The sequence below is a fragment of the Psittacula echo genome (genome assembly GCF_963264785.1).
Source record: "Psittacula echo genome assembly, chromosome: 15".
Taxonomy (NCBI): domain Eukaryota; kingdom Metazoa; phylum Chordata; class Aves; order Psittaciformes; family Psittacidae; genus Psittacula; species Psittacula echo.
In genome coordinates, this window is record NC_137751.1 from 3,574,033 (window position 1) to 3,587,609 (window position 13,577).

General features: G+C 49.0%; 1 protein-coding gene across 5 annotated transcripts in view; it reads left to right on the plus strand.

The window, feature by feature from the left end:
• Positions 1-796: 796 nt before the first annotated feature.
• The window catches only part of SGSM2 (small G protein signaling modulator 2), a 43,938-nt gene continuing 31,157 nt past the window's right edge, over positions 797-13,577 (plus strand). For all 5 annotated transcript variants that reach the window (XM_080629747.1, XM_080629749.1, XM_080629750.1 and 2 more), the window contains exons 1-2: positions 797-929; positions 8,643-8,718. In XM_080629747.1, coding sequence (XP_080485873.1) covers positions 873-929; positions 8,643-8,718 — 133 coding nt within the window. In that variant the 5' untranslated portion in view covers positions 797-872. The remainder of the gene's footprint in view (positions 930-8,642; positions 8,719-13,577) is intronic.

Genomic DNA, 13,577 nt, shown 5'->3' on the forward strand with positions numbered 1-13,577 from the left:
GCTGCCTCTCTGAGAAATGGAACAGCTTTTCTCCTCGTTTCTCCTCTTGTGCCTGCTCTAACGGAGATCTGCCTTGGTCTTGATGCTGCCCTGCTCCTCCTGCTATCTCCTTTCTGCACCGTTCCCTTAGGAGCTCTCTGTTGCAATGGCATCTTTTCCTTTGCAGCCACAGCTCAGGTAGGGTTTGCAGCAGCAGCTGGAGCGCTGTCTGGTTTATTGAGTATCCCGAATACCTGTGCCGAGGGAATGATTTTTGCCTACATCCCTATTTGCTTCGGAAGGAAAAGCTTGAGCGCTTTCTGAGCACTCCCTGTGGCTCTGCCAGGTGCTGTCCTTTTGCCAGGATCGAAAGTGAACCAGATGAGTCTGCTGCTTACTCTTTGAGTGGAAAACACGGGAAGATGCTCTAGATAAAGCACATTTAACGTGTCACTAACCTCATGCTTCAACCCCCTGCTTCCTTTCTCTAGCGAGGCCGGTGGGCCGCAGCCGCGCTCCGGTACTGAACCAATGGGCTTCCCGGATCGAGGCTTCTTCGTCGCCGGGTTGGTACCGGAGGAGACCGGGGCCGCCTCACGGCCGGGCTGGTACCGGAGGAGCGCGGGGTCCGGGCAGGCCCGGGGCCGCCTCATGGCCAAGCCTCGCCTCACCTCAGCGCGCTCCCGCCGGGCCTGGCCGGGCCTGGCCCCGCCCCCGCGCCGTTGCCACGGCAACCCCCAGGCGGGGCGGGGGCGGCAGGTGCGGCCCCGCCCGCTGGCCCCGCCCTCCACCTGACGTCACGGCAGTGGCGGAAGATGGCGGTAGGTCCGCGCGGCGCGGAGCATCCTTCACCCCGCGGGCAGCGCTGAGCGCGGCCCCGCTCCCGCTCCGCCATGAGCTGCTCGGCGGACGCCGTGAAGGAGAAGCTGCTGTGGAACGTGAAGAAGGAGGTGAGAGGGGAGCGGGCGATCTCCTCTGTGGGGCTGCGGCTGTGGGGTGGCAGGGCTCCATCTCCGGGCGGGCTCGGGGCCGCCCTGCGCGCCCTCCCGCCAGGCCGGGCCGGGCCGGGCTGAGGCGGCAGCGGAGGGTCGAGCCGGCTGCGCAGTAGTGGCTCGGTGTCCCCTGCAGCGGTGGCGGCGGTCGGGAGTTCGCCCGGGGTACATGGGATAACGCTTGGGGCGGATCGGTGTGAACCGGCGGGGGGCGGTGAATGGAGCCGGAGTTGTTGGGCTGGAGGTGTTCAACCCTTGGGTCCGGTGCAGTGCGCGGCCTCCCCGCGGCTGGGTGGGTAAAGAACGGCTCCGCTTTGCCCGGCCGCTGTCCTGCTCCGGGAGCACGCTGGGCTTTCCCGGGGTGACCCGCGGGAAGCGCTGTCTGTGGGATGCTCCCTGCGGCCCCCGGCTCCCTCAGCACCCGTTTGCTGAGGCGGGTCTGCAGAGGGCGAAGGCCCGGGTCCCCCCCGCGGGTCTGTGTCCCGTATTGCTCGTGTTTTACAAACTTCACCGTAGCTGTGAGCTCAGAGGAGAAAGGGGGAGGTCGGTGATAAGGCATCTTCCCGAGGGACCCTTGGGTGAGCCCTGGCAGCAGCGTGTGTCCCTGCGGTGCTGGCACCCGCACTGCTGGGGCTGTGCTGAGCGGAGGAGGCTGCCTTGGTTCGGGTGGTTCTTTCACAGCAGTGTGACATTGGGGCAATCTGAGATCGATTTCAGATCAGCTGCCAAACACCTGATGGGCCAATGGGGATGATGGCAAATCTGCCATACTTGTGTTTGGACTGGTACACAAGGACATGGTCCTGCTTGAGCGCGGCAATGGAGGTGCTGTAAGGGCTGGAGCAGCTCTGCTCTGGAGCCAGGCTGAGAGAGCTGGGCTGGGTCAGCCTGGAGAAGAGAAGGCTCCTGAAGGGGAGACCTTAGAGCAGCTCCAGTGCCTAAAGGGGCTGCAGGAAAGCTGGAGAGGGGCTTTGGACAAGGGCCTGTAGGGACAGGCCAAGGGGAATGGCTTGATCCTGCCAGAGGGGAGACTGAGATGAGCTCTTAGGCAGAAGCTCTTCCCTGTGAGGGTGCTGAGACGCTGGCCCAGGGTGCCCAGAGAAGCTGTGGCTGCCCCATCCCTGGCAGTGTTCAAGGCCAGGTTGGACGAGGTTTGGTGCAACCTGCTCTAGTGGAAGGTGTCCCTGCCCAGGTTGGAACTGGATGATCTTAAGGTCCCTTCCAACCCAACCCATTCCATTACTCTATAGTAGTCGGTAGTAGCTCTTCAGTCTGCAAGAACAATGCCGCTTCTCTGGGAGGATGCACTCCTCAGGACAGAGCTCCTGCTGCGCTTTGTGTTTGGATGGAGTGGCTCTTGCTGTGGAGCGAGGTTCATGCAGAAAACACTGCTGGGATGCTGTTTGGGGTGCTATGGGGAGAGGTGTGGGTGCTGTGAGCACACCTTGGTCTGTGAACGTGTTCTGGGTGGAGCTGCCAGCTGAGTGAGCGACCCCTGCACTTGAGTCCCGTATTTTGTGGGTTTGTGGCATTGGGACTGTACCTGCCTGTTCTTACACAGGAGCTCAGTGAAGATGTAATGTTTATCCATCACTGCAGTGAGATGTATTTTAAAAAGCTAACTGTCCTCCTGCTCCTTCTGCTCCCCCAAGTCACAGCTGGGGAAATTAGAAGTGGCCAGAGAGCAGGACTTGTTAAAGCTCATGTGAAAAGTACTTGCTACAGCCAAGGAATCTGGTGCTTCTTAGTGTTTTGATCAGTGTAGAATGGGAAGAGGTAGAATGGGGTCAGCATGTGAACAACCATCTGCAGAGCAGCAGGGCCTGATCCCAGTGTGACCTAGCAGCAACGGGCTGCAGGGCACGCAGCATGTGTTACCTGTTGCCCGCTCTCATGCAAAATGCTGCAGCTTAATGCAGCCATGAACCTGCTTCTTCATTTAGAAGTCTTAGCTTAAACGAGGACCTTTGAGCCAAGCTGGTGTAAGGTTTGATGCAGGAGCGTGAGCACTTGTTCTCCTGGGTTAATGTTTAAATATATAAATAAATGGGAGAGATGTTTTCCAGCGCTGCAATCTTGTGCTAATGTACGAGATTGAAAGTGAAATGGATTTTCGTGATCCGAGCCAGCTCGACCCAAGGAGAACATGTGGCATGTAATTAAAAAATATGAAGCCAATTTGTTTGTAGCCTCTAAAATGTTCTTAATTGGACTTGAGCTTTTAAATTACTTGGATAATGCTTGAAAGTGTTATTTGTACCTCCTGTGTCATCTGCAGTTCTGTTTTCATTTGGTTTTTTCTCTTCCCCAAACTCTCATAAATGCTCTTTTGCAGGGTTTATATTTCTTGGCTTCTGGGGAACTGCCCCGAGGTTTCCATCCTAAAATAGTCACAAGAGCTCTCTGACTGCGTGCCCTGTAAGGCAGCACCTCTTCCCTGAGCACTGCACGGATGTGTGAGAGTCCTTGCCTGCCCTGCTCGCATGGGGACAAATGGCATCAGGAGGCAGAGACACCGGGAGGGAGTTTTTACCTTTCAGTGATGATCCATCAGTGGAGCCAGGGAATGGATGCAAACCACTCGTACACCAACCTCAGATCGTGCTGCCCTTAATGGCAGTAATTAACTTGTTCCCATAGAATTTTCAACCTCATGGTTTTATTCTGTGTGATTTTCACACAGTCAGTTACACCTGCATGCGTGGTTTGGGCTTGTTTTGAAAGCTGGACTATCCCATGTCCATTCTCGAAGTGGTCATTACCTTCCCTTGTCCTTTAAACCCAGGCTCTTCTGCCCATTGGATTATTTCCATGTAACTTCAGTATCTAATGGAGCTCAGAGTAAGTGTATTCTGTGTGTTGTTTACACCAAGCCTATTAAAATCTAGTTGTCTCTGCAAAATGCTTGTCTCCAAAGTCACTTGGTGCAAAGTGGGTTTCTGTTTTATTTCATTTTGGTTTTCCCTCTCAGAAAAAGCTTTTGCCTTTTTCCTTTGGGAAAATGTAATGTTGTTTGCTTTTTCTCAGATGGACTTTCAATTCCTACCGGTAGAGAACGTATTTTGCTGGCTGTAATAGAAAGGAGGACATGTAATGTGTTTTGAATATTTGACTCTAGCAGTGTTCGTGCTGAGGCTGTTGTAAGTTCACATTTCAAACATTTTATCTCTCTCTGCAGGAAAAGCTGTTGTGACAAACAGACTCATAAACCCAGCTTTGCTCTGGCCATTTCCTTCTACCGGCTGAAATGGAGGGGTTTTGCCATTTCTGGGTTTAAACACAGCGCACTTTCTAGCTGTGAAACAAGCAGGGTAACAACCAGAGCAGTTTCACCCTGAAAAATTTCAGAGCACTTCAGAAACACAACTGCTCAACTTAAAACTGAAGTGCAACCACTTTTGAGGAGAAATAGGGTACTTATTTAACAGCTTGTATGCACAGCACCAGGCTTTCATCAGGAGTAACAAAGTCAGTGCGGCAGGAACGATCAATAGATGAGATGAATAGTAACTACACAAGCTAAAGAAGGCACAGACATGGCGTTTTCTCCTTTGAGGAGGAAATGCTGTGGGGTTTAACTGTGGTCCTGGTTATTGCAGTATTTTATGAGCACCGCTCTTTGCCTCGAATGCTGCATTGTCCCCATGGTGCTTCCTCAGTGTCTGTCCTGATGCATGGTTGGGGAAGGTGCTGCAGCCTGTGTCTGGACAAGGGTGCTGGCTTGAAAGGTTGTTCCTAACCCTGATGGTTGCAGGGGATGGAAAAGGCAAGACCTGTGAGTCTATTCCAGCCCTGTGCTTGTGAATATGTTAGTATATGGTCAGTGCATGTCGTGTCTTGGTTGCCTTCATTACCTTCAATTGAAGGCTGCTACAGAATTGGGATTTTTTTTCCATTTTGAAAGCTTCTTTATAACAAAAATTTAAAAAAATTAAAGGCATTTATCTTGTGTTTTTCTTTGGTGAAACTGATTAAATAATTCATCTGTTCTGCCCTGTGTCTGACTGCTGCTGAAAGTTTTGTCTGATGTGGAAGAAAGTCAGAGCAGTGATCCGTTATGGCATTGTGCACAAGCTGCTGTTGCAGGAGCTTGCTCTGCTCTACCTGAATAATGCTACTGCAGGGGATTCATCACTCCTCAAATGCCAGGATCTTTACTTGGGTGGCAGAGCTTTCCCATCCTGTCTCCTTTCACCTGAGCAGGTTTCTCTTGAGGCACCTTGGTCCTGTGGCCAGCTTCATCCCTTGCAGAGGCAGCAGGTCAGGAGGCTGGAGAGATTTCCTTAACTGTGCAGGTGAAGGGGGAACACGGGGCATGGGCTGTTGCTGTCTGTTTTAATGAGATAATTTGCAGTTTGGTCAGGTCCACTGATATCTGCAAGTGGGTGTGTGTCGGCTTGTGCTCGGAAAGCTTCATTGACAAGCACTCTGCAGAGCACAGCGACACAACAGTAGCGTTCCCCACAAAGAGCTGCACAGAATTACAAGGAAAATAAGTAACAAGCTTGTGTGCCATTTCATAGAATCATAAAATCCCAGACTGCTTTGGGTTGGAAAGGATCATCCAGCTCCAACCCCTGCCACGGGCAGGGACACCTTCCACTAGAGCAGGTTGCTCCAAGCCCCTGTGTCCAACCTGGCCTTGAACACTGCCAGGGATGGGGCAGCCACAGCTTCTCTGGGCACCCTGTGCCAGCGCCTCAGCACCCTCACAGGGAAGAGCTTCTGCCTTACATCCAACCTGAACTTCCCCTGTTTCAGTTTGAACCCATCACCCCTTGTCCTGTCACTGCAGTCCCTGATGAAGAGTCCTTCTCCAGCATCCTTGTAACCCCCTTGAGACACTGGAAGCTGTTCGGGGGTCTCCACGCAGCTTCTCTTCTCCAGGCTGAACAGCCTCAAGATTCTCAGCCTGTCTTCAGATGGGAGGTGCTGCAGTCTCCTTGTATTCCCCCCTATTTGTCCTCCTACCCCTTTTTAGCTTTGAAACATTTGATTTAGCTCCTTGCCTGGAGCATCCCTGAGTTTCATGGCAGCGAGGAATGACGTGGGATTGAAGAGCGTTGCGTTCCAGCTTTTGAAACTTCACATCTACTCTCTGTGCCCTGAAACTGTGTTCTAATAACGTTCCCTAACTCCTGAAAACATGCAAAGATTGCCCTGTACTTGGTGGCAGTTGGGAAGATGCTGGGTGCCTGCCTCCAGAGGTCCTGGATTCAAAGTCTGCTGATGGTCTGACCATGTGGTGCAGCTGTGTGGAAGTGGGGGTCCTTACTGCATGTGTAACCTTTTACTTTATGATTTTTGATACACTTTAAATAACACACTGAGCTAATAAAGAGTAATGATTTGCCTATGCTTGGGAATGTATGATAGCAGGGAATTGGCCTCTGAGCTCCAGAGCTCTTGTTCCTAGTAAACGACTTCTTCCTCCCTGAATTGAATTACAGTTGCTTCTCTCTGGGGAGCTGAGACTGAGATCAGTTTCCAGTATGAATGGTGCCTGAATGCCTTGAGATCTTGAGTCACAAGTGCATGACTTACCCCAGTGCAGCTCTCTTGTGCTTCCTCTTCTGTCTGCCTCGATGCCGGGGGCACCCAGAAGTACTTCATTCCTTTAATACATCAGGCCCTTCACTTGATATATTAAATATAGTCTTCATCCAGTGGATGCGAACAGCTTGCAAAGGTTGGGTCGCTGTCCTCCTCTCACAGATGGGCCGGCTGAGGCAGGATGAGCAGGCTTGGAGGCAGGCGATGGCACTGCACTGTCCCTGTGCTTCCCTACAAGCTGGGTTTCCTGGAGCACGCTTTCTGCCACGTGTGGAAACGTGGGTCAGGATCTGAGCTGGAATTTAACCAGCAGAGCTGTGCAGCTGTCCTGTCCCCTGCCTTTTGCTGCCTGTGTGCTGTTACCTAGATGATTCCAAACCTCTAGGTGAGGTCTGGAACAAGTTTTGTTGAGTTCCTGACAAGGCAAACAGACATCACGCTTGTAAATCAACAGTGATGTGAATAAAAATATGAGGAGGGGATGGCTGGATAGACAGGGTAATTGGATGCTTCCTGGGTGAGCTCCCATCCACGAGACCTTCTCACACCTTTGCTTCTTTCCTGATACCCTCTTGCTCCTCTACCTCCCACTGCTTTGTTGTAAGGTCCGGGGTTCTAATAGCCATGTCAGAAATGGCACAGGAAAGAAACAAATTACCTTGTTTCGAGTTCATATTGTTAAGCTTCAGTTTGTGAACAGTGAGTCAGTCTTTATAAAGTGCAGAAGACTTGCTTGGAAGTCCTCAGATATAAAACATGTTCTGCTTTCAAAGCCTCTTACGTTTTTGCTTCCTCCCTCCTCACCAATGTTTTCTTTGCTGCCCAGAGGGCTCGTGTTTGGTAAGAAGCCCAAATTCTGTAGGATCCATTTGATCCAGAATTTGGGGTGAGGAGAACTCCATGTATTGAAAGGCTCATGCAGCAAGAACTGGAGCTGCAGACTGCTGCCAGCCGGGCTGGGGGTGTAGGAGTGGGCATGGAGACCTCAGGATGAGTGCCAGGGGAAGGCTTGCTTGGTGACAGCATCCAGAATTGGCCTCACACATGGTCCTACCGGAGGAGGAAGCCCTCCAAACTGGAGAAGGCACCTTCAGAGCAGCTGCCACCCCATCATCACAGCAGCGTGAGTTGATCAAGCACTGCACCTGCAACTTCTCCTGGTTCCAGCACTGAGTGGGAAGGCTTAAAACCTTTGGACCTGTCAGCCCTGCAAATGGTAACCCAGCTAGCTTTAAACTGGGTATTTTAAACTGGGTTTTATCTTGGGTACCAGATGCAGCCTAATGAGAGCTGGGTGCGCACTTGCCACCCTACTTAGGAGCATGGGCTAAGGTCTCCTCAGTACACAGAGCCCTTACAGCAGGAGGGTGACCGTTGCTGTACAGCTTGCCCTGGTACTCAGTTCAGATCAGGCTGGTACATAGCCCATGCTGCTGAGCTTGATGATAAAGAGTAGCAACAGTGATTACTGCCAGATACTGTGTATTGGATTCCAGGACTGCTGCAAACAGTGTTTTTCCAGCTTAACAAAAGGAAGAAGAGTATCTTGTGAAATGTCCTGCCACAGCAGCACTTACTTTCATATACGGAAAGTGATGTGGCATTTATTTAGACAGAGTGTCCTTGTTATAGCTCACAAATGAGAGAAGCCAAAAATGACTGTGGATTTGCGTGTGGAAAAGTAAGTGCTCCATGGCCAGGAAGGAATGAGTGTCTGATAAATGAGCTGGTTGGGGCGAATAGGTTTCATCTGGTGTCAAGCTGAGGAAGCCATTGGAGGAGGAGTAAGCTTGCAGATGAATGGAGTTTGTCTGTTTTCTTCCTTAATTTTTGAAAGTCATTAATCTGCAATGAATTCCCACTAGAGCTTGACTCATCAGCCTTGAAACTGGGGAGGAACTTTGTTTAAAGCAGTAAGAAGTGTGATAAATAGAATGATTTTATTTGCTGTAATTGTTAAACTGTGTCTCAAAGCAAAACCTGAAGCTCCTGTCTTCTCTATATGTACTGTCTTATTTCTGTATAGCATCTGGTGCAGCAGAGCTTTGACAGCATCATTTGTAATAACTGTGCTGGTTTGTGTTGGGTCTTAAAACCACTTTTTTCTGTTTGTTCTAGGTGAAGCAGATCATGGAAGAAGCTGTCACCCGGAAATTTGTACATGAAGACAGCAGTCACATCATCGCCTTATGTGGTAAATGACACACGCGAGCTAACACTACTCTCTTCTTACTTACTTCTCTTACAGGAATGTATTTGCTGTCAGAGGTAAATGCAGGGATTTAGATACTAGAAATCCTGGAGTTCAGGCCCATGTCACCTTTTGTTTTCCTTTGACACTTTTGTGTGTACGTTACAAACAAGAAACTCTTATCAAAATGTCATTATCCAAAATATTTGACACAGCAAGATAGTGCTGAGAATTCAAGCTATGTACTATGGTAAATATGCGTGTTGGCCTGTGAGTCCTTGGCTGCTTTCTTTCATGCTTCACGTTGAAGCCTTAACTGGGAGTGATGCTGAGAGTGGCTGGAGAACAGCCATCATTAAACATGTCTGGATTTCACAGAGCAGAGATTTGCAGCCAAACATACCCAGTTGTGTGTTGATGACAGTGAAGAGGTTAAGAAGCGTGGAAGTTAGATTTGGCTTTGGAGATAAGTGGGCTGTTTAGGCAGAGCAGCATTGGCACGTGTTACTGAGCATAGCTGCCTTTTCCTGTTACAATACTGAAATTCCAACTTGCCCTGCTGTGTGGTTATTATGCATGTAAGGCTCATCTTTCACTAGCCTGCTTGTTGTTTCCAAGTCATCCTTTTCTTACAGCTTAGGAGAATTTGTTCATCCCTACATATTCAGGAATGTAAGATTTGGCCATGTTTTCTGGTTAACATTTATTGTTATTAATACAGACCGTAGCTGTTTCCTCCATTTAACTTGTGGTTATGTTAAACATTCCCATTTTAGCTACAGTATATCTGTACTATACAGAGGGGGAAAAGTAACTGAGGCAAATGGTCCCGAGCTGAGAGCAGGGGAGGGAAGCCTGTGCCCGTGCCCTGTTGCAGGCTGCCTGCTTGCCCTGGAGAGCTCCTGGAGGTGTGTGTGTGTTCTCCATGTTGAAGTTGCATTCTGCAGGATGTGCTGCAGTGTTGATGTAAGGCTGGTGGGGCGGCAGCTATTTCTGTTAGAGTCTGCTCGGCCAAAATTAGGAATACTCTAAAATCTCAATGTTTCTCCCTGCCTTTCACTGTGATTCCAGTTGGGTTTGTGTTCTGAATTGTGTAGGGTCTAAAGAGCTAATAACTCTCCATGGGTGGCCTCATTACTGCTCAGCAGTCCTACCTGTTCTAAGGAGGGGTTCCAGCCTGCAGCCGCTTTGAATGTAAGACTTCATTAACTCTGGACCAGAAGCAGGTGATGCTGAATGTTCTGCTATCGCTTCAGCTGAGTGAATGGATCCCATCAGATGTGGCTAATGGCTCCTGGCTGGGGCTCTCCTCCCTGTGCCGTTCTCTTCCTTCCCCCACTCCGGTTTCATGTGCCTCTTCAAGAGGTTTTTCCCTTCCCTTTAAAATTAGATTGGCTCAGTGCATGAGTCATTTTCAGTGAATCTTGGTTATAAATATAGAATTCTTGTGAATCATTTTACTCTCCTGCAAGGCTGAGTTTAGCAAGAGACTCTTCAATACATGGTAATTGATTTTCAGGGCCTGTCTGCAGCAGTAACTGAAAATTCCCTGGCTCTCCCAGGTCCTGAATGGCTGAAGGTGCCAGTGAAATAGCAGGTGCCACTTTTCCCACACCCTTTCTCAGTGCTGCTTTGTTACGGTACACAGGGTAAGCATGAGAAGCTCCAAAGCTGAGATGTGCATCCTAGGGCATCTCTGAGCAGAGCTTAGGTGCATCATCTGTTAAGCAGAAGGAAGTTTTTCATGTAAGATCACTGCAGGGCATTGGGCCTGACTGGGTTTCCTCAGAGTCTCTGTGTCCCTTGAAATGTGTCTTCATGGTCCTGGATTCCATCCATAGGATGCAGTTGGACAGAAGAGCAGCTCATGTTGTGTAGAGTTCATTGTGAATCTAGAGGAGCTTATGTACGATTTGACTATATGGAGATAAGTTGGCATCCAGAGGTTGGGGGCCCCTTTCCTGCCCCTCTGAGACCACAGAAAATGTGTATTAAGGTAGAAGACACGGTATCAGCACTACCTGTCTCTCACGCTGAGCACTGGGCATTGAAGCAGCGAGCTCACCTTTGCAAGCTCCTAAAGGAAATGCCATTCTCCAGACCCAGGGCAGCTCTGTGCCACCCTTGCTGGCTCCTGGAGCCATAATGCTTCTCTGCAGGTGAGTTCTACTCACCCAGTGGGAGAGATCTGTTGTAAACACAATGACTCTGCTTACAGCCTGTGGTCTTTACCTGCTTGATCTGAGAGAAGGAAAACAGTGCTGACATTTCCATCCTTTTGGGGAAGCAATGATGTTTTTGTATTTGTTCTCAACCCAGTTAATAACCCAGTTACATCCCAGTTACTGTTTCATCCTGTCTGATTTGTGAAAGCTCTCGCTCTGTGATTCAGAGCTGTAGCAGTTCAGTTTGGACTGTGCAGTGTGGCTCCTGCGTGTCACGTTGGGACAGAAAGTCCAAATTCCTTTGGGCTCCAGGTTGCTGGTGAGTGGATTTCACCAGTTCTGTGTTGTCAGTCAGAGCACAATGAAATGACGCGGCTCTGTGGCTGCTGGAGCATCTTTGTGGACAGGCTTTTCTGAATGTGGATGCTTCAGCCGGGTTATGTGGTGCCGTTCCCTTAGTAACAGTAGCTGACATCCGTGACGCATGGGCCGCTCTGTGCTGTTCTGCTCCGTGCTGTCTCTGTGGGGCAGGGAGAACGCTGTCACTCCTGCATCTCTCCCTACCTCAGTGTCATTTCATTATCTTTGCATTCTACATCTGTTCCAAAGCAGTGTTTTATCTGGACCAGACTTGCAGACCAGAAACGTTTTCCCCCTTCGAAACCAAAGCAGAAAATTTGCTATTTTTGAATGTGAAGTTCCTGCTCTATCTTGATAGATTTGTTGGGAATACTCACTGCAGGACCTGCAGATCCATGTGCTGGTCCAGTACAGATTGGATGTACAGAGAAGAGGAAGAGACCCTCTCCAGTGAGAGGAGGCTTGAGAGCTTGCATTGTTTAGCCCTGTGATACAAGCCAGTCCCCTTTGAGAGGGGGAGCTGCATTAACCTCAGGTTTTGTGGTTTCCATTCCCATTGTGCATATTGCTTTTCTTCTCGTATTAGGTGATGAAAGTTACTGTTTTTTCTGAGTAATGCTGTGTTTAAATGTCACAGATCTAAAAGAAAAACAAAATCAATGTCATGATCTGTCCAGTAATGCACTGGGAAAGGTTTGGCTGCAGAGCTGGATCTCAGTATTAAAGGAGGGTGTTTATACCTTCTCTGTGACTGTTTAGTCATGCATGCAGCCCTTGAAACAAGAGAAGGATGTGACCACTGCAGCTTGTGATGTAAGGGATCCACGTAGGAAGCAGTCCTTAGAGCAGTGTTCTTTGTGTGAATAATACACAGGAGAGAGACGGCCTAAGGCCTTTCAGCTGACATCTGCCATCCCCCAGTGAGCAGACTCTTCTCTGAACATGAGCTCGGTGCTGACTTGCCCAACGATGAGTCCAGTCTTCTCCAGAAGAGCTCCTAATGTGGAGACCCCATATCCATCCATTGCAGTTTTCTTTCACATAGCCCTTGGGCACCTGGGCTTGGATAACAGAAGGTGTTCCTTTCTTGGAGGATAACTAGAAGGGTATGTTAGGTGGAATAGCTCTGTATGGGTCAGAATTTGTTCATAGTGAAGGACTGGCAAATTTTGAGAAACAGAATGGTTCTGGGTCCTGCTAACATTTTAGAACCGTGTATAACCTGATTGCAGTTAATGTGCAAAACCACCAAGAATGGACTTTCTTTAAGAATGGACCAAACAATTTAAGTTACTTCCCACCTCTAATTCGGTGTCATCACACCTTCTGAAAGCAGATGAGGGCTCCATTCATTTTGGAGGTCATAGGCAACAGGAAAGCAATTATGTGACTGGATTTTCTGGAGCCACGTGCTTATTCTGATATCAGTAAAGATCTTGTGTCAGAGTCTGTAAATCAGGAATACAGTCAAATAGCTTCAGCTGAAATCATGGATGTCTCTGTCAAAGCTGGCAGTGGAAAACCAGGAAATCTCAACAGTGTGTCTGCAGGAGTGCCCAGTGGTGCTGGTTAGGAATCAAAGCTGCTAACATACACAAGGGTTAACCACGAAGATGTGGTTAGTTGTGAGACTGTTTCTTCGTTGGTTTTATGATGACTTGTTATCCCATTTTGCACCAAGCTAATTGTGTTTGAAAGAGCAGATCTAATTAGGAACCAGGGACTGCATGATGCTGGAGCTTGGGTTCTGTTTTCTCTTGTTCAGGACTTGAAATCCAAGCAATTATCAGAGTCACCAAACGTCACGATTGCCAGCCCCAAGCAATGAAAAACCATGAGTCAGAAATCTTTTCCTTCGTGGCCCTAAATGACAAGACTGGATTAAAGTTCATGATAGGAAAAGAAAATTAACAGAGGAATAGAAATGTATTGTGTAAACACATTTCCTGTCCAGAGGTTCATGTCCATTGCCATGCTTCGAGATGGTGAAGCTTTCAGAATATCAAATACCCACAGACTTGCAGTAAAATCATGGAAGGCAGCAATTTGGGAAACTTTGTTTTTAAGGAGAAGTAAGTTCCTGATAGAAGCCCTTTCTCTGCCTCCTATTTAGTGTGGCAACAAAGTGTTTAGAGAGGAAAGGAACAGGAGATTGATTTGGAGCTATTTTGGACCTCAGTTTTGGAATGTTCACACAACAAACCGTTCTTACCAGTTTCAGTTGAGTTACAGCCTTCCAGTCCTCTGCAAATCAGCCCCATTAGGAAGAGGAGCCATTTGCTGCGGGGTTCTTAGGTGATTCCCTTGAGGCTTCTAAATAGCACAATTCTGCTGGGT